Below are 22,100 nucleotides of genomic sequence, written 5' to 3' on the forward strand. Positions count from 1 at the left end.
GATATTTTGATATGTCGGCAGCAGTAGAATGGACTGAATATTCCATTCGCTGTAACATGCGTTCGAAAACGCTCCAGGAATCATAGTAAAATTGGACCGTTTCGGACGCGGCATTTTGTGAGCACATGTGTGAGAGCGGCCTTAGGATATGTTCACACTCAGTTCTATGAAGCTGAGCTTTCAAAAGCTGCCATGGATTTGCATGCAGACCCACATGTGGATTTAGCCCTTTTTGATGGGGCAAATACATGTGTGGCCCCTGACGCAATTTCTACTGGAGCAATTCCTGTAAGTTCTTGTAATTAAAATATTGCTTTGTGGCGGAATCTGCAGATATCAAACTCTGTGTGAGCGTGGCCGTATGGCGCTGGGATCTCGGCAAACCACTTTCCTTGCGTGGGACTTCGGACCAGGATCTGATTGGTGTAATAATGGATGGTTGTTATAAAGCCTACAGTACGGGTGCGTTCACATGGGGATGGTTTTGATATGATAAAATCCACATCTGAGTAACCATGTGCGTTTTTTCTGCACTTGTGGTTAAAATGTACTAAAAAAAATCACAAAAAACGCAAAAAGACACGTGGTTTTTCAATGTACTTTTCGGTGCAGTTTTTACCACATCCAAACCGCCCCATGTGACTGCAGCCTTAGAAATGTGAGATGAAGTAATTAGAGATGAAAATTGATGGGTTTTTTTCTGCATTCTTTTTTTTTAGGCTGGAATGGGTAGAAATCATAGAACCTCGGACACGAGAGTGCATGTACGCCAATCTGATCACAGGGGAGTGCGTATGGGATCCACCTTCTGGCGTCCGGATTAAACGTACCAATGAAAATCAATGGTGGGAACTGTTTGACCCCAATACATCTCGATTCTACTACTACAATGCTAGCACCCAGAGGACAGTCTGGCATCGGCCACAAAACTGTGATATTATCCCTTTAGCCAAACTACAGACTTTGAAACAGAACACGGAGTCCCCCAGGGCATCCACCGAAAATAGTCCGGGACGGGGCAGCAACATCAGCCGGGAAGGAAGCACCAGCTCATCCCTGGAGCAGGAACTGGACGGGGGAGACAAATGTTCTGACCAAGTGAAAACCAATCGACATTCAGCTCCGTATTTTGTGGTGAAGGAGGACACAGACAGGTAATTGTTGTACCATGTTATCCAGTGAGATTAAGTTCTAGAAATCAAGAAACTTTCTATTACAGAACCTTATTCCCTGCATATACAACAATGGAGGCTGAAATACTTTAACACCTTACTGATCGCATAACATAAATTTAAGTCATACAGTTACAAAGGGTAATAGAAGGAGTTTGAGAGGCTAGTCCGCTCCACACCCAGTGGCCATCATCTGTTTCTGGCAGCAACGACTGATCAGAGTTAAGGGACTTTTAAATGGAATGATCATTGTTAAAAAAATCGGTCAAATGAGAGAAAGTGAAGATAATTGTTTGATCTACTAGCGATCAAGCTTGTGATAAGGCATATCTTATCACAAGCTTATCAAGTTCAGATTCCAATGGGAAGTAAAAAAAATGAAGAAAAAAGTTTAATAAAGTTTTTAAAAGTATTAGAACAGTAAGAAATATTAAAAGTTCCAAAACCCCCCCTTTTAACTTTTCCTTTTCCTTTTAAAAATTCTAAACTATGAAGGAAAAAACTTATTTGGTATCGCCATGTCCGTAAAAGTCCAAACTATTAAAATATCACACTATTTATCCCACCTTAGGGTGACTACCCACTAGCGTTTTTTTCTTGCTGCGAATTCACAGCGGTTTTTTTTTTTTTCGAATTGTCACTGAGACTTTTTAATGTTAAAAACGCGAGTTGCCATTTTTGCATTTTTGGTGTGTTGCGTTTTTAACATTAGAAAGTTCCATTGACAATCGGAAAGAAAAAAATGCAGCGAATTCGCAGCGGAAAAAAAACGCTAGTGTGTAGGCACCCTAAGAGGGAAAAAAAATTACAGAATACAGGGATTAGGGTTTTTTTGATCACCCCCACTGGTCAAAAAATTGAATAAAAAGTGATTGAAAAGATGTATGTACCCCAAAATGATATTAAGGAAAACTGAAGCTCAGTCCACAAAAAGTGAGCCCTCACAGAGCCCAATTGGCAAAAAAATAAAAAGGTCAATTTTTGGAATTTTTGTTGAAGTCTTCCAAACTCACTTGCAACACAGGTACTACCATCATCGTCCTCTGTTTGTGTCATTGTGTCCATTTCTCTGAAGTATGCTGTGTATCAACCAGGATCCTTAAGATGGATAGAGTCCCACTCATAAGGGGAAACTACAATACATGAAATTGTGGAAGGGCACAGACAATGTAACAAGATGATCACCTATTTGATATAAGTCCCTGTTCTCATAGGATTTCCATGGAATACCGCGGCAGGAATCCATGCATTGACCCCGGATTTCTTGTGTGGATTTATATTTTTGTCAATGCAGATTTTAGTTTTATTCATTGGGCTAATCCATAAGGGGTAAAACCGATGCAGATGCCACATCGGATGTGACCTGTCATTTCTGTTTCTTTTTTACTGTGCTGCAGGTTTAAAGGAAGTTTATCAGATAATTTTTCCAGATAAAGGCCATATACTGTGAGATGTTGGACTGGAGGAGGACTAAATCATGGAAATATAGAAAGCAGTCTGGGCTCTTTACATTCCATCTTTGGTTCTCTGTCTTCCTCTTGCCCCCATGTTTGCTGACTGATGTCCCCAGTGAATGTCATAAGTTCCACATATGGCGCACCTGCACCTCACCGAGGCATCTGGCGCGTGCGCTATAATGTCTACCCAGGAATGATGACACGTACATGTGCCACCCTAAGTGCGGTATGGTTGCACCACATGTGGAATATATGATGTATCTAGCGGCCAGTGCCAGATACACCAGTCAGCATACATGGGGGCGGTTCTTTGTAAAGAGGAAATTAAAGAGCCCAGACCACTTTGGTAGGTGTACGGCCCATCGCTAATTAGTATATGGTGCAGGACTCTGCAGCTTTTATAGAGCATAGATTACTTGACTGACTTGAGCTACTCTCACACATGCTCTTTTTACCACTATTACCGCAGCGTTTTGAACATTGTAATAATCGTGGTAAAATTGTTTTCAATTGAGCCTTACAGACATGCGCTTGATGTTATTTTCGAGCGTTGTCTGCTCTTTTACCGCATTTTCGCGCTTTTGTAATGCACCTCATCACCCATCACAATTTTGGATTGTGTTAAAAAACCATAGTAAGACGAAAATGGCGGTAAAATCGCAGTGTTTTGCCAACGCTATGTGTAAGAGTGGCTTCATTTAAAATCTGCACCATACATACTACGGCGTGGATTCCCATTCAAATGAGTGGGGAATGTTTGGACACAGATTTCGCCATGCAATTGGTGCAGCTTCTGGTAAAATCTTCCATATGAACAGCGCCTCAGAAGTACTGAAAGTTATCGACCACAACATCCGAGACTGTGATCCTGGCATAAATCTCTACCCGTTGCGCTCGCCGTCTGCTGCGGTGTCACTCCAGTTACTGTGTGTTTTATCGTCTCGTTATTTTCTTACAACCGTATTCCTGTTAGAATTTAGACTAAGGTGTGATAAAACTATGTGAGTTTTTGCGAGGAGGGTTTGTAAGTCCGGCTCCTGCTCTGGTGGTCTTTTATATTCAGCTTACGTCCATGATACTAGGTGCGGTTCTAGTTTTATCTGCCTCCCTGACAGGGCCGGTCAACGAGGCATCTGCTGACGCCATCGCTCTGAAGTCCTCTATCAGATGAGTATTGACCTATTTCTATCACATTTCATTTTGGAGTCGGCGGCAGCAGCCTTTGTTAAGCCTGAGCTGACTCACCTAGCGAGCTTCATGTGAAAACCGGATCCTGGGCGACTACGTGTGGGGAATAATGAGCAGAAGGAATGCAATAAGATACTTCTCGCCAAACAAGGCAGTATTATACGTTTGATGAGGAGTATTTATAGCGGACACCATGTACAGCTCACACATCCGTGCGTGCGTTTAATGTAATTTTACTTATTGCTAAACCACAATGGACGTATAATCCCATATTCCTATAGTCCTATATTCCTATAGCGGTGAATTTTAATGGTGTATTTTTATTCGCTGGTTTTCGCGATGACTTTTGTCATTGTGGCAATACAGATACAGTTTTTGCAATATATTGTGTTGAAAAGATGTGAAAAAAAATACCCACACAAACCGTGAAGCTCTGTGCTCTCCGTGCTTCATGGATCTGTTGCTAAGAGACACTGACAAAAAGATGACGGGTCAGTTTCAGTTTTTTGTTGTGGATGGGGAACACAAACAATGCGAAAATTACAAAAGTTACATGTGATATTCAGTTATTTGAAAACAGAGAGGTTAGGGTGATACAGAAGGTACCGGGGCGGGCAGCGGAGCGAGGGCGAACAGAGCAATGCGACGATAACATGTGATATGTAGTTTTTAGGACACAAATGCGGTGGGGGTAGTACAGGAGGTGTGGGGCAGGAAGTGTTCATGATAGGTAAAAGTGGAAAGCCGTAGGGAAGGGCAGGCAGCATATTGTGTGGGTGGGGGACTAGATCAGGATGTTTGGTATGCTACTTTGAAGAGGTGCTTCTTTAACGCGTATCTGATTTTCCGTGCATTCATAATTGTCCCGATTTTTTGGGATACAGCGTTCCAGAGGATCGGTGAGGCAGTAGAGAAGTCCTGGAGGCGAGCTTGTGAGGTTCACATTAGAGGGTTGTTTAGTCTGAGTAGGTTGGCAGAGCGGAGCGCACAAGATGTGTGATGTATGGACAGGAGGGAAGCGATGTACGGTGGCGCGGCACCATGGAGAGCATTGTGGGTGAGGGTGATGAGTTTGAATTGAGTTCTGTAATGAATGGGCAGCCAGTGTAGTGACTGGCATAGTACGGAGCCTCTGAGATACAGCTGGATAGGAAGATGAGTCTAGCTGCCGCATTTAGTATGGACTGGAGAGGGGAGAGTCTGGTGCGGGAAAGGCCAATGTAGTTGAGGCGGGAATAGGTGAGGGCGACAACGAGTGTCTTTAGCGTGTCCGTGGTGACGAACGGAGAAATTTTAGCAATATTCCCAAGGTGCATGTGGCATGTTCGGACCAGAGATTGGATGTGGGAGTAAAGGAGCGGTCAGAATCCAGTGTGACCCCAAGGCAGCGAGCGAGTGGGATTATGATGGGGCCAGAAACTGATATGGAGATGTTGGGGGAGGTCGGCTGCTTGAGGGCAGAAAGACAAGTTTGTTTTCTTTTCGTTAGGTTTACGTTTTTTTCACGGAACAAATAACGCTGCAGTCTGAGATATTTGTTTCGTTAAAAAAAAAAAACAGAAACCCAACGGAATGGAAGCAAATCACTCGGGAAAATACGGAAACGTTTATTTCCTTTTGAAGTCAGTTTTTTTTCTGCTGTAAAAATATAATTGTGGCTGAAAGCTCAAGGCAAATGTGAATGGGCCCTAAAATCAAAGGATACGAACAGGATATATAAGCAGGTTATCAGCAAGATACGCAACGCAAAACTATGTCATACTTAGCATCTGTGGCCAACCAATCTGGGGGAAGCGACATTGATTTCCATCACCCCTAGTGGTTGGGAGGAGACTTCACCATCACCGTTCCATGGTGGACTCCGCCCTACTTTGTCTTTAGCGAACTTTTATACCGTGGATGACGCTGTGGGATATTATTACTAATTGTCCATTGAGGCATTGAACAGGCATTCTCTCATCACTTGTAAGGTGAGGCCTCATCTGTTAGAGATGCGCTGTGCAGATCTCATCCTTCATGTGACAGACAAGGATGGCCGCACCGCTTCTCTGACTACCGGATGCACATTGTCCATTAGTATCATCGTTGGTCTAAGACACTACGCTCTGCTTTGATTGGCCATTGCTGCTCACAGTCTGCATCGGGTAGTAGAGAAGCGATACGGCCATCTTTGTTTGTCAAGGATCGGAGGGTCGCTTTAAGGAACTTAAGCTATGTTCAAGTAAGTGAATGCTAAAACCAATTAACCCTTTAACTAAATAAATGCTAAAAACCAACTGACTACTATACAAATATGCCTATAAAATTCATGCATCCCAAAGGAGTGTCCCTTTAGCATATGTTCAGCTGATACTCGTATGTCTGGTATGCATGGAGCGCCAGACACTGTCTGTGGATTTTGTGCCTACTTATGTGGATTAGAAGCAGTTTTGTGGTAGAAGAGGCCAAATTCTAGTCTGTCGCTAGCAATTAAAGAAAAAAAATCTAATAAAGAACTAACCTTTCTTCAAGGGGTTGTCCAGCTACAAAATCACATTTTAAAATTACAGCTAAATGCCCATTCTCCCTGGCATCAGCAATATATCCTGAGCGCCATGATACGAGGAGAACGGGTGGTTATGCTGAGTTCTCTGATTGGCAGGAAGTGGTCATCTGACTTCCGCTGTTAACAGAGACCAGGAGAATCGTAGGGCTGCAGTGCTGGATCACCAGGGCTGAGGGGACAGGTGAGAACCATTCCATTTGTTTTAATTCATTTGGCTCTAATTTTAAATTGTGACAATGCTCCAGCGCCCGTTCATATTGCATCCTGATCTGTTGAGATGCCATCCGGCCGTATGTTACAGATGGCACTGTTTCACGCTTGCCCTGTACAGGTATGCTGCTATAAGGTGATGGCCGTATGTTACAGATGGCAGTGTTATGAGCTGAGCCTGTACATGTATGCTGCTATAAGATGATGGCCCTATGTTGGCGATGACCGTGTTTTGAGCTGGGCCTGTACATGTATGCTGCTATTAGATGATGGCCGTATGTTGGCGATGACCATGTTTTGAGCTGGGCCTGTACATGTATGCTGCTATAAGATGATGGCCGTATGTTAGAGATGACCGTGTTTTGAGCTGGGCCTGTACATGTATGCTGCTATAAGATGATGTCCGTATGTTACAGATGGCAGTGTTTTGAGCTGGGCCTGTACATGTATGCTGCTATAAGGTGATGGCCGTATGTTAGAGATGACCGTGTTTTGAGCTGAGCCTGTACATGTATACTGCTATAAGATGATGGCCGTATGTTGGCGATGACCGTGTTTTGAGCTGAGCCTGTACATGTATGCTGCTATTAGATGATGGCCGTATGTTACAGATGGCAGTGTTTCACGCTTGCCCTGTACATGTATACTGCTATAAGATGATGGCCGTATGTTGGCGATGACCGTGTTTTGAGCTGAGCCTGTACATGTATACTGCTATAAGATGATGGCCGTATGTTGGAGATGACCGTGTTTTGAGCTGGGCCTGTACATGTATGCTGCTATAAGATGATGGCCGTATGTTAGAGATGACCGTGTTTTGAGCTGAGCCTGTACATGTATGCTGCTATAAGATGATGGCCGTATGTTAGAGATGACCGTGTTTTGAGCTGGGCCTGTACATGTATGCTGCTATAAGATGATGGCCGTATGTTACAGATGGCAGTGTTTTGAGCGTGGCCTGTACATGTATGCTGCTATAAGATGATGGCCGTATGTTACAGATGGCACTGTTTTGAGCTGGCCCTGTACATGTATGCTGCTATTAGATGCTGAGGCATTATTACAGTATTTCTCCTCACTCCATGGCGGAGTTATTCCCCTTGTATGAGGCTCATGCGCAGCGCCAGTTCTCCGCTCTTGTGTTCCCTTTTTTCCCCCCGTTTTCTCAATTTCCCTTGATTTCACACAGTAATTTGGAATTAACGTAAAGCCGCCTTAGAGCGACTGCTTGAAATGAGTGTTCAGCCTGCCGATCGTGACTAATGAGACAATCTCATACCGCGCATTAACACGGAGGACACCTTTCATGTGCGTTTAATAAGCAGGAAAGATGAAAGGCGAATGAGGGGGATTACAATCAGCAATCTGTTTTCTGTCAGAAAATTACACTTTCTCTAATTGCCGGTGACCCAGTGACTGTTTGGGTGTCCAGGTGGTTGGGGGATCAAACGGAAAGTGTCCGCAGCAAATCCACAGAAATCTTCAAGACAAATCTGCACCAAATTGTGTGGATTTTGACTCCGATTTGCCTCCGACAATTCAAACAGCCATAATACACTGAGCTTACAAGTTCCCTGCTCCTCCTGTGCCGATGCTTCCCCTCCAGTTTTGGTTTACGTGGCCCCTGTAGTGGTCTAGCGTCAGCATGCCATATCATCTCTGGGGGCCAATAAATGAACAACAAAACACAGAATGATAGCGCTGATGGTTAGGAATGATAATTATAATACAAAAGGTTTCTCAAGAAACGTATGGGACTCACCCAGACGTAACGGGACCCTCCTGGTGTCCCAAAACGTCAGGGATCCTAGTGGGCGGAGAGCAACCAATGTGTTGTATTCAAATAGTGTGGAGTCCAATGAGAAATCCAATAGCACTGATCTGGCCGACATCCCGGGGGGAGAGCGTCGTGAGGTGGCTCTAGGTATATAGATACCAGAGAACAAAGAGAAATGCTAGACAACAGTAAAAAGGACCTCCTGGCACTCCAGCGATATGGAAAAAGATAATGATGACTTACTTCATAGGGGTGTCTGGTCCGCGGCACCCCTCAATCCCAAAAAGCGTGTAGTAAATCAGATTGGGAAGATGTTTTCAAGATTTCAAGTGGATTTATTAAACAACGCGTTTCGGCCTTCTAAGAAGCCTTTATCAAGCATGCTAGTAGGCATTGGATGACGTGGCCTAATACTCCAAGCACACCCAAACCCCCCAAGCTCTTCCATGTAGGAGCTGTATGCAGCAGGAGCCTCTGGGCACAGGAGCCACTGATCCGAGAGGTGAGCCCCCACTGTGCTTGGGCAGCAGGAACTGCTTGGCACAGGAGTCACTATGCATGAACCCCCTTGTACTTGCTGGCGCCCATATCATGCTGTACTTTCCTGCACAGTGCTTCTATGTGGGCGCTGAATGCAGCAGGAACCTATGGACATAGAAGCTGGTGAGCCGAGACCCCCCACAGCTTGCTACTCCCCACATCACGCTGTACACTGACTGTGAATGTAGCAGGAGACGCTCCGCTACACTGGTGGTGTGGCAACATTCTTCCTCAGCCTCCACCCCTCGGCTGGTAAGTGTGCGCCACAGTGTCCTCTACCGTATAAACAATTAGGTGTCAAGTCCCCCTCTATTCGCCCAAATATATAAATAGCTTAAGCCGGCTTCACGCAACCAAATTTACATTGCGGAATCTGCGGTCGGTGTCTGTGCAGAGGATCTGCAATAAATCGCACATATTGAAAAGAACGTACTTTTGCTTATGAATTGCGTATTCTGCAAGTGGATGAAAAATCGCAGCATGCTCTATTTTGCTGCAGATTCCGCCCAGACGACCTCCCTTGAAGTCAGTGGAGGCTGTCTGACCAGCACTCCATACGCAATTGACATTGCAGATGGGCCACGGATTCCCGCATCACTTCCCTAGCGACTTCGTGGAAAATACAAATATTTAAAAAAAAAATCTGTACTGCGCATGACCGCCTGTGAGCCTCCACAGATTTTGCAGGTACGCAGGGTCGCCAGCCGGGGTCACAGTATGATTTCACTGTGGGATCCCTCCCGGTCGTGTGCAGCCAGCCATGCCGTGTCATGTGGTCATCCAGGCACATGGTGGCAGTATTTTGGTTATATACCGATACAGGACACGCTTAGGCATACGTATATTAGATGGTGTAAGTTGCAACATATTGAAGGCCTTTGTACTAACCCACAGCCATCTTATATGTAGGAAGGTGTTATAATATTGTTGTTTGTATAGCACCAACTTATTCCGCAGTGCTTTATGCATCAATAAATGAGGAAAGTTACTGTAGTCATCAAGGTTGGCACAAAGTATCTTTTGTTTCTGTCGCTTGTCACTAGTGCCACGCGTGTAACGCATATTATACAGTGTAATAAGAGTGCCCTGATCAGCTGTGAGCCACTCGGTACACATGAGCCGGGCGCAGAAAGGAGTGATGGAGTAAGTGCTGTTTGCTCTGATTCATGTATCTGTGTGTGTAAACATGGCTGGGGAGGCAGATCTACTGACTACATGATACTAATTAGTGCCGACACTGCCTCCTCACCTCCCTGTCTCCTCCCCACCTGCTTCACTGTCTATGAAGTGACTGGAGAGTTAACTAGATGCAAATAGCAAGCCTGAGAAATTGGAATGATGGAAGGAAATACTTGCTGAATTCCCCTTCTTGCAAAGACAGATCGGTATAATATCCTGGTAGCAGAGCGGTTGTACGCAGCATGTCCAGCGCCACACATTATGTAACCTACAGATCGGTGGAGTTTGGTATAATATCCTGGTAGCAGAGCGGTTGTACGCAGCATGTCCAGCGCCACACATTATGTAACCTACAGATCGGTGGAGTTTGGTATAATATCCTGGTAGCAGAGCGGTTGTACGCAGCATGTCCAGCGCCACACATTATGTAACCTACAGATCGGTGGAGTTTGGTATAATATCCTGGTAGCAGAGCGGTTGTACGCAGCATGTCCAGCGCCACACATTATGTAACCTACAGATCGGTGGAGCTCAGTATAATGTCCTGGTAGCAGAGCGGTTGTACGCAGCATGTCCAGCGCCACACATTATGTAACCTACAGATCCGTGGAGCTCAGTATAATATCCTGGTAGCAGAGCGGTTCTACGCAGCATGTCCAGCGCCACACATTATGTAACCTACAGATCGGTGGCGCTCAGTATAATGTCCTGGTAGCAGAGCGGTTCTACGCAGCATGTCCAGCGCCACACATTATGTAACCTACAGATCGGTGGAGCTCGGTATAATATCCTGGTAGTAGAGCGGTTGTACGCAGCATGTCCAGTGCCGCACATTATGTAACCTACAGATCGGTGGAGCTCAGTATAATGTCCTGGTAGTAGAGCGGTTGTACGCAGCATGTCTAGTGCCACACATTATTTACCCTACAGGTCGGTGGCGCTCAGTATAATGTCCTGGTAGTAGAGCGGTTGTACGCAGCATGTCCAGCGCTACACATTATGTAACCTACAGATCGGTGGCGCTCAGTATAATGTCCTGGTAGCAGAGCGGTTGTACGCAGCATGTCTAGTGCCACACATTATGTAACCTACAGATCGGTGGAGCTCAGTATAATGTCCTGGTAGCAGAGCGGTTGTACGCAGCATGTCCAGCACACATGATTTAACCTACAGGTCGGTGGCGCTCAGTATAATGTCCTGGTAGCAGAGCGGTTGTACGCAGCATGTCCAGCGCCACATATTATTTAACCTACAGGTCGGTGGCGCTCAGTATAATGTCCTGGTAGCAGAGCGGTTGTACGCAGCATGTCTAGTGCCACACATTATATAACCTACAGATTGGTGGAGCTCAGTATAATGTCCTGGTAGCAGAGCGGTTGTACGCCTCATGTCCAGTGCCACACATTATGTTCCCTACAGATCGGTGGCGCTCAGTGTAATGTCCTGGTAGCAGAGCGGTTGTACGCAGCATGTCCAGCGCCACACATTATGTAACCTACAGATCGGTGGAGCTCAGTATAATGTCCTGGTAGCAGAGCGGTTGTACGCAGCATGTCCAGCGCCACACATTATGTAACCTACAGATCGGTGGAGCTCAGTATAATGTCCTGGTAGTAAAGCGGTTGTACGCAGCATGTCCAGCGCCACACATTATGTAACCTACAGATCGGTGGAGCTCAGTATAATGTCCTGGTAGCAGAGCGGTTGTACGCAGCATGTCCAGTGCCACACATTATGTAACCTACAGATCGGTGGAGCTCAGTATAATGTCCTGGTAGTATAGCGGTTGTACGCAGCATGTCCAGTGCCACACATTATGTAACCTACAGATTGGTGGAGCTCAGTATAATGTCCTGGTAGTAGAGCGGTTGTACGCAGCATGTCTAGTGCCACACATTATATAACCTACAGGTCGGTGGAGCTCCGTATAATGTCCTGGTAGCAGAGCGGTTGTACGCAGCATGTCCAGCGCCACACATTGTTTAATCTCCTGGTCGGTGGAGCTCAGTATAATGTCCTGGTAGCAGAGCGGTTGTACGCAGCATGTCCAGCACCACACATTATTTAACCTACAGGTCGGTGGCACTCAGTATAATGTCCTGGTAGCAGAGTGGTTGTACGCAGCATGTCCAGCGCCACACATTATATAACCTACAGATAGGTGGAGCTCAGTATAATGTCCTGGTAGCAGAGCGGTTGTACGCAGCATGTCCGGCGCCACACATTATATAACCTACAGGTCGGTGGAGCTCAGTATAATGTCCTGGTAGCAGAGCGGTTGTACGCAGCATGTCCAGCGCCACACATTATGTAACCTACAGATCGGTGGAGCCCAGTATAATGTCCTGGTAGCAGAGCGGTTGTACACAGCATGTCCAGCGCCACACATTATGTAACCTACAGATCGGTGGAGCTCAGTATAATGTCCTGGTAGCAGAGCGGTTGTACGCAGCATGTCCAGCGCCACACATTATATAACCTACAGATCGGTGGAGCTCAGTATAATGTCCTGGTAGTAGAGCGGTTGTACGCAGCATGTCCAGCGCCACACATTATGTAACCTACAGATCGGTGGAGCTTGGTATAATGTCCTGGTAGCAGAGCGGTTGTACGCAGCATGTCCAGCGCCACACATTATGTAACCTACAGATCGGTGGAGCTTGGTATAATGTCCTGGTAGCAGAGCGGTTGTACGCAGCTTGTCTAGTGCCACACATTATGTAACCTACAGATCGGTGGAGCTCAGTACAATGTCCTGGTAGCAATGCGGTTGTACGCAGCATGTCCAGCGCCACACATTATGTAACCTACAGATCGGTGGCGCTCAGTATAATGTCCTGGTAGCAGAGCGGTTGTACGCAGCATGTCCAGTGCCACACATTATGTAACCTACAGTTCGGTGGAGCTCAGTATAATGTCCTGGTAGCAGAGCGGTTGTACGCAGCATGTCCCGCGCCACACATTATTTAACCTACAGGTCGGTGGCGCTCAGTATAATGTTCTGGTAGTAGAGCGGTTGTACGCAGCATGTCCCGCGCCACACATTATTTAACCTACAGGTCGGTGGCGCTCAGTATAATGTCCTGGTAGTAGAGCGGTTGTACGCAGCATGTCCAGCGCTACACATTATGTAACCTACAGATCGGTGGCGCTCAGTATAATGTCCTGGTAGCAGAGCGGTTGTACGCAGCATGTCTAGTGCCACACATTATGTAACCTACAGATCGGTGGAGCTCAGTATAATGTCCTGGTAGCAGAGCGGTTGTACGCAGCATGTCCAGCACACATGATTTAACCTACAGGTCGGTGGCGCTCAGTATAATGTCCTGGTAGCAGAGCGGTTGTACGCAGCATGTCCAGCGCCACATATTATTTAACCTACAGGTCGGTGGCGCTCAGTATAATGTCCTGGTAGCAGAGCGGTTGTACGCAGCATGTCTAGTGCCACACATTATATAACCTACAGATTGGTGGAGCTCAGTATAATGTCCTGGTAGCAGAGCGGTTGTACGCCTCATGTCCAGTGCCACACATTATGTTCCCTACAGATCGGTGGCGCTCAGTGTAATGTCCTGGTAGCAGAGCGGTTGTACGCAGCATGTCCAGCGCCACACATTATGTAACCTACAGATCGGCGGAGCTCAGTATAATGTCCTGGTAGCAGAGCGGTTGTACGCAGCATGTCTAGTGCCACACATTATGTAACCTACAGATCGGTGGAGCTCAGTATAATGTCCTGGTAGCAGAGCGGTTGTACGCAGCATGTCCAGCGCCACGCGTTATGTGACCTACAGATCGGCGGCTTTGTTTATGGCATGTACACTCTTATTGGAAACTGATGCAACATTCAGATGCTGAGGGTCCTCTATTTCGGCTATCAGGATTGTGTCCCCCAAGGAAGAAGGAGCAAAAATCCTAAATCCTTTTGATGCTGGTTTGCACCTCTGTTAACCCTATCTGAACGTAATGTGTTTATGCAGTGCATTGTATTTAATATATAAGCAATATATATCAACTGCAGCACTCACATAGAATCGATGCAATCAGATTCTGATATCCTGTAATACATACAGCGAGGAGTAGGTGGATGCAATAGCCCGGTTAGGTCCGGATCAAGACCTCACAGTCCTTCAGGTTATAAAGTGTAGACCAGGCAGCATCAGATGTGGTTTTAAATGATTTTCAAATCTTTATTCCTCCATGAACAAAAACCCAGCGACGTTTCGGCCACTGCTTTGGCCTTTTTCAAGCTAAAAAACCACATCTGATGCTGCCTGGTCTACACTTTATAACCATTGTATTTAATATGACTGATTGTAGCTGTCAGTAGTTGCTGCCTAGACCATTCGCACAGGTGCTGCTTAGAGCGGAGTCAACACTAGAGGCCCATTTACACGCAACGATTATCGTTATATGTAAATGTTATTTTTCTTCCCCTCGTCTGAGCGGACTGTCAAAAGTTCAAGCCTTTCAATGCCAGTGTATTACCGCGTATAGTCCATATGGATTCCTATTACGGAATCCTCAATTCAAATCCACCCGTGTGAGTCCTGTCTTAAGGCCCATTTGCATGCAAAGATAGGTTTTGAGCGATTGTTTCACATAAAATGCTAATGGGCACTAATGTCCATTAGCAGCTTATCACTTTAATTTGCATGTAAATGAACCTACAGGAGGTGGTCTGTTCTCTGAGTTCAGCTCCTTTGTTCTGCCACGGGCTGCCACGGGATTTCTGCTGAACACAATGTAACCAGCAGCACCTGTGGAGAATACAGCACCATGGACAGCAAACACAGCATGCAGTCTGTGCTATCTTCTCTCCAGATAAACAATGGATTTTATGCTCACCTAAAAATCATCATTCAGCCGGAGAGTAAAAGATGGGAGCATTAGCACACAACGATTATTTTTGAGGGATAATCATTGCGTTTAAACTTTTTTGAACTTCTTTTGACGCTATTTTTTAGTCCATCCAGGAGACTTAAAGATAGGATCATTTGATTGCTAAAATAGTACACTGCATTATTAGTGAATTATACTAAGGCTATGATAGCAGCCTATTAGACCCTGCCGGAGACTGGGTGTAGTAGGCTGATTACATGGCAGACATGGAGGCCTTTGTCAGACTCCCAGCTGCCATGGGAACCCATAGATACCTTGTAATCGCACTATGGATGTACCAATGGGTGACAGAAGGATCCCCCTCCCCCTGTCATTTTCTCACATGCCGCAGTTGCTACTGATTGTGACATGTAAGTAGTTAAACTGCAAGGATCTGAGGTTTCTCTGCTCCTTGTGGTTAGAGCAGGAGCATTGCTATCAGTAGTCTGCCAATCCACCGCGTTAAAAACATGTATGTGCAAGTTTACAGCCCATTAGTGAGGTCTGTAAAAAGATGTATTGGCCGTCACTAAGGGGTTAAATCCTAGTGTGAATGGCCCCTCAAATGACTGATATTGGTTGTATCAGCAAAATTATCATATCCGGCCTGTAGCAGTAACAGGAACAGCTACACCTGTGATAAACGTCACATGCAGCACCAGCAGCCGCAGCTAGGGGGTGTAACGTCAGACTTCTCAGTTCGCTTTACATTACATTAGTAAGATGGGAACTAAAAAGTAACACAAATCTCAGGTTAATCCGGGTACTGGAGATAAATAGCTGGAGAATAGGTAAGACAGGTACAAGTACTTGGAGGGGCGCTTTATGTCGGCCTGCATTGTGAATAACCCTGTTCTATCCCTATCTAAGAGCTTGTTGTATATTTCCAACCTCCGGACTGCCTCACATCCTCTGCCTGTATTTTTGCTGTCTTGCATTTGTTCAGCAGATCCGGCAGGCATTATGAAGGGATCTGTTGCCTTCCACATATTCTTCCTGATCCTGAGAACTGCGGTCCTGTTTCCCCATCCTCCTCTTTTCCAAGTGGCTTCTCCTACCCGCTTTTACGTCATTGAGCAGCGTGGGTCGTGCTTCCTGTTCAATGGGGCTGACTCCAATGGCCAAGCACACCAGGTGGATGGGGGAAAACCGTACCCCTATTCTTGGAATTAGTGGGGGTCCCAGCAGTCAGACCCCACCGATCTATCAGTTTTCACCCATTCAGTCGATGGGTGAAAACTTGACAAAACGTTCCAGAATTAGAATACCTCTATAACACCCATTACATCACCTCAACAGGGCCAGGATGTTACCACCCAATAGAGCACTTTTTTTAAAAAGGAACTTTATTTAGCCAGAATAAAATAGACAAATAAACAGGAACAGTGGGCATAGAAATTGCACATCATAATGGCGCCACTTAGTAGATGAAAACCGAAAGATCGTCATTATTTGCATATGTGCGTACATTCCTTATAAATCATAACATTTGACTATATATTTTTATTTTAACCTAATCAATTAATTATTGATAATGAGAAGAACCACAGAAAGTGGCTCCCAAGCCTTAAAGGGGTTGTCTCGCGGCAAGCATAAAAATTTAACATTACCCCATTCCCCCTGTCACCCCCTGGCATAAAATAGCAAATTAAAGCGGTTTTTAAACCGCTTGCTACTCACCGATCCGACGAAATATGGAGATATAAAAATCTTCTCCCTAAGATGGCCGCTGGTCCTTTCCCAGGGATGCACTGCGGTTTTCTCCCATGGTGCACCGCGGGTCTTCTCTCATGGTGCACCATGGGCTCTGTGCATTCCATTGCCTATTCCAGCCTCCTGATTGGCTGGAATCGGCACACGTGACGGGGCGGAGCTACGATGACGACGCGGTGACCAGCTCTCCGGCACGAGCGGCCCCATTCACCAGGCAGAAGACCGCACAGCGCAAGCGCGTCTAAAAAAGCAAGAAGACATCAGAATTAGACGGAGCCATGGAGACGGGGACGCCAGCAACGGAGCAGGTAAGTGAATAACTTCTGTATGGCTCATATTTAATGCACGATGTACATTACAAAGTGCATTAATATGGCCATACAGAAGTGTATAGACCCACTTGCTGCCGCGAGACAACCCCTTTAAGTCTGAAAATAAAAGCAAAAATGAGGACGACTATCAATAGAGCTCTTTTTAGTTTAATTTTAGCGTTTGTATTTTTTAAATTAGGGCAGGGTTTCCCAGCTCCAGCCCTCAGCGCTCGCCAACAGGTCATATTTTCAGGATATCCTATAGTAAGAACACCTATGGCAATGATTACATCACTTGTGCAAAACTGAGGGGATCCTGAAAACATGACCACTTGGGGGTCCATGAGGACCGGAGTTGGGAAACACTGAATTAGAGCTTCACTGACACAGACTTAAAGGGGTTGTTCAGCTGTAAACTTTTGATAGCCTATCCTAGATCATCAGTAGCAGATAGGCGGGGGTTCGACGCCCAGGACCTCTGCCAATCAGTTCACCGGATCAGTGTACTCATGCAGACAGCTCTGTTCCTCTTGAAGTGGCCATGTTTGGTATTACAGGCCGTTCATTTTAATGAGGCTGTCTACTAGTCGGCAGAAGGCCTAGGAGGCAGAAACCTGCTGATTCACTATTGATGACCTGTACTAAGGATAGGCCAGCAATAGTTTGCAACTTGTAAATGGCCCTTAAAGGGCAGATCATTCCTCTGAAAGTTTGTTTACCCAATCACCCATTTGTTGAGCAATTGCATTTTTCATGCACCACCAAAGATCCTAATTAGCACCTCTCCTATAGGATCTTCTTTACAGCTTATTCACACGGGTATATATCGGCTGGGTTTTCACGTCCGGCCGATATACGCTGCCCCTCTGATGCATTGGCTTATAATGCACCAGTTCACAGGGGCGTATTTCCGCGGTGTAAAAGAGCCCGACTGGGCGCCGTGACACCGGCAGCGACAGCTGCATAGGTTCCCATGGCATGACTGCTAAAGTCCCTCCCCTTATCTTCTCTTCTCTCCGCCCCTTGCTGCTGTTTGCAATGAGAGGGGACGCCCCCTCCCATTGCAAATGGCCACAGGGGAGGAGAGAGGAAGTGAGCCAGCGAGGGGGAGGAAAGAGGGGATGTCACCCTAGGCCCCATGGCATTGCGGCCTTGGCGTATATGGCCGGGCGCTTTGCCGTTCGGGCGTTTTTAAAGCGCCATTGGGCGCACATAAAACACCTACGGCAGTGTAAATGGGCCCTTAGACTGCTCAAAGTGAGCCGATCAATGAGGTCAGTGCTTGTTTATCTGGCTTTCACACAGGCTGATTCAGACCGCATGGGGGACGGATGATTATTATGGGATCGTCTGTGCGGCGTATTGTTTCATTGCAGTCAAATGGACATTTTTCATTTAGGCCCAATGTCCACGGGCGGATTTGATTTGCGAAATCCGCGCGTGAGATCTGCAAATCAAGCCGCCCATAGGTAAGCATTGGACATCCGCACTTCATTTCTGAAGTCCTTTGGATTTGTTTTTATTTGATTTGCGGATGCCACGTGCGGATAATAAAATGCAGCATGCTCCATTTTTAATGATGACTCGCAGTGTATCCGCTGCAGAAACACGCATGAAAAATCTGCGCCTGTCGTGGACATGAGGTCTTACTTGGGGTGATGTGCTGCTGACAGCAATGATTGTTGATGCTGCATGAAAGACAGGATCACCCAATAAATGAGCAGAAAAGGAACCTAAAGGTGTTGTCTGGTTACTGCCTGCCTGGAGTAAAATAATAAACTGAGATCTACTTCTCCCCCTGCCACCGCTGCATCCAGTGCTGGAGCCCCCCTGTGTCCCCGGCTTGACAGCGGCCATGACAGGAAATCCGGTGACCGCTGCGGCCACTCAGAGGCTGCAACTTCACTGCTTGTTCTCCTGGCATTGGCGCCCACATCCTGATCGGCATGATGCCAGGAGTTTGGAAATGTGACACTGTAGCCTCTCATTGGTTGCAGGGGTCACCTGACTTCCTGTGATGGTCACTGTCGCAACAAATACTGGGATTGCAGCGGAGCTTCAGCGTTCGATCCTTGCGGAGGGGTAAGTATATGTCAGTTTATTATTTTACCCAGGCAGCACTATGGAAGGGGGTTTGTCCAGTAACCAGACTACTTTAAACTGGGAATGTGCTGCTGATAGCAATGAAAGAATATAGGGGATGACCAATCGCATGAATGATCATTCACCCCCATATTGTCTGAATCGACCTGAATGAGTCCAGATAGGGGGTCTGTAGGATGAAAAGCAGCTGAGGGGGATATTAATTTGTGTGCCTGTTAGTTGAAAGGTACCAATCTGACACACAATACAGGGCTGGAGACGTCCCAGGAGCCGAGCAGCTAATAAGCCATTGGCACTTAACTTCTGCATTGATGTTTTATGAAGGTTCATGTTGGTCATTAGAAAAGTTTAACCAAGTGGCCACTAAATCCTGCAGTCATTTGTCCACACTGAGATGCATGCCGTCCCCACCCGCTCGTTTGCTGTTTCCCGTTTGTTGAATTTGCAGTATCACCATCTGTGGTTATAAATGAGATCCTGAGCATTTCCCCCAATAATCGTCCTTGGGAAGCGTCGTTATTATGAGTTATATGTAATTAAGTGGAGTTTAGATGCAGCATGCGGCCTCCTGGCTCTGAACCGTTCATCACAGCAGTAAAATCAGCGGCTCAAACATTTATTTTAGTTGAATTATTCAGAAGAGCTGTGAAATATATGATATGAGGGCTGCTCGGAAATGGAGAGCTGCACTCGGGCGAATGTTCTGCCGCCGTGGCGCTGTGCGTCTGACGCCGTTCTTCTTGTCCTTCCCAACTCTGCTGCAAATTGTTTCTGCAGCGCTGGACCCGGTTCTTCATCCGCACCGCCCCTACTCAAAAATGCGGCGGATTTCTGTGCATGATTTCATCACAATAAACCGGGAATGTTTCCATTACAAGCTATGTGGCTGAGATTGTAACAGGCCGTTCAATCAACGGGACACAACAGCGTCCGGCCACCCAATGCTGCTGCCACTATCCCAGCCACAGGGCTTGTAATGGAAACGCTCCGGATCTATTGGGAGGAATCATGGATGGCGTTCCATCAGTGTGGATGGAGAAACTCCTTCTTACGCTGCAGGAATGATTCGCAGCATAAATTGACTGCTTTATGGATTTTTAAGTTTGCATCGTGACAATTTAGGCCGTGGATTTTCATTGTGAATTTCATCTTTTCACATGAGGTGAAATCTGCATTAATATCAGCGTATTGTATGGCAGATTGTTTCCTACATGTGAAGCTTACTGTGTGAATAATGACAGATCGTAGAGAAACTGCGAACCAGAGCGCCCTCAAAATAATACGACATGCTGAGCCTCTGCCGCTGGTGGAGTCATATAGGGTTACTGATAAGTGCAAAATCTAATCCTTCTTCTGTAGTCCTGGGATCTCTTCTCAGCTTCCTTCCTGCGTCGTAGCAGGCTGAGACAAGGCCCTGGAAGACGCATCCCTCCATCGCTGAGCGTCTCATGAGGAGCCGGGTGTCTACTCACACAGCCAATCCCTTTTCTTCTGCAATGTTTCCATGGCGATATTGATCACATTTTTCAGCGCCACAAGTGCCTCTGAGAAAGCGGCGGAGACAAATGAGACTCACGAAGACTGTGCATGAATTATGCTCTTCTTTACCATACAGTTTCTCTATACAGGTTAAGCGCTTTTGGGATTTACAGGCTATTTGCATTTCATGCAACTCCCTAATATAATGTTACTGGTCCAATCGCTCCTTTCCAGCATAAATCCGAATATATCAGCAGCACGACCTCCGAAAAGGCCGGTCATCATACTGTAGATCTCACTACATGACCACCTATAGATGGACTATTAGACCGGCTGTGATCGTCACATGCGGCAGATCTGTTGCAGACATTTCTGACAATGTCCTTTTCATCTAAGAGACAGGGCCTGCAAAAACATTTTTTCTTAAATCTATCTTATTATAGTCCTAGAAAACCTATTTAATTGTATTTTGTGAAGCAGTTTTCAACTCTAAACTGTTCAGCTTTTCTCAGGATACTATACAGCACCACCGCTGATCAACCGCTCCGGAAATACAGCGCTCCGTACAGTCTGCAGTACCATCCCAGGCCACTGAACAGTACACGGAGCTGTGCGTTTCCCTCTGTTCACTAGTGTTCACTCTGTTCTAAAGTGTTTTTTACAATGCTCTCACTACCTAATGCACACAGTGCACTGCTCTTTGACTGACTAGTGCTGATCACATGAGTAGCTCTGGCCAATCAGACAGCATGGTGCATTAGTAGTCTAACACTGCCAATGCATCGTGGGGATTAGCTTGTTTAAAGATTTCTTCAGCTATCTCTCGGATGCTGAAAATGTAACCTGGAACCTGGCGTATCAGATGGACCGCAGAGAAGAACAGCAGGTAATATATCCCCCTCCGGTCCCAGGAGAGAATGTTGCCCCAATACCAGAGGGTTACTTTAAATACTGCTACTTTGTGGTAAATAAATGGACTTGCAAATATCACCGATAGCAGAAGTGCGCCTTTTATCTCTACTAATGCCATAACATGACGGGAATCACTTCCCTCCTGCCTTAATATAAGGAAAGAACCACAACACGGCGCTCCAGAACTTTCATCATTTATTAACAAAAGGGAAATTTGACTAAAATGCTTAAATGCATCTCAGAGGTGGTGGAAGCGGACAGTAAAGTGGCTTTTATCTGCTCCTCCCTGCATTTGTCTGCGCAGAGATGGGGCAGAGTTATCAGTTTGTTGTAAGTGGGAAAACTATCGTAAAAGTTCCCGTAGCTGCGGCAGATGACGGCCATTGTGGTAGTCGGAGAATGTTTAAAGATTCTCACAAGTCCTCAAAGAATTTGGAAATGCATTGTGCGGCAGTGGACAAGGAAATTAACATCCAAATATCCACGTCCCCGAGTAGAATCTAATATCTGGTGTCGGGTAGTTCCTACAGATGGAGCAGCTCTGCTTGGCTCATTATCAGACGTCTGCCAAGATCTGAACAATATACCCAATGCAGCATGCCCAGGTGTACCCGTTATACAGCAGAGCGTACC

At 46.1% G+C, this 22,100-nt stretch overlaps 1 protein-coding gene across 1 annotated transcript in view; it reads left to right on the forward strand.

Annotated features, from left to right (window-relative positions):
* Window positions 1-22,100, forward strand: part of ARHGAP39 (Rho GTPase activating protein 39) — a 164,420-nt gene that overhangs the window by 49,362 nt on the left and 92,958 nt on the right. The window contains exon 2 of the mRNA XM_066578706.1: window positions 720-1,154. Coding sequence (XP_066434803.1) covers window positions 720-1,154 — 435 coding nt within the window. The remainder of the gene's footprint in view (window positions 1-719; window positions 1,155-22,100) is intronic.

This window comes from Eleutherodactylus coqui, chromosome 9 (assembly GCF_035609145.1).
Source record: "Eleutherodactylus coqui strain aEleCoq1 chromosome 9, aEleCoq1.hap1, whole genome shotgun sequence".
In the NCBI taxonomy this organism is placed as follows: Eukaryota; Metazoa; Chordata; class Amphibia; order Anura; family Eleutherodactylidae; genus Eleutherodactylus; species Eleutherodactylus coqui.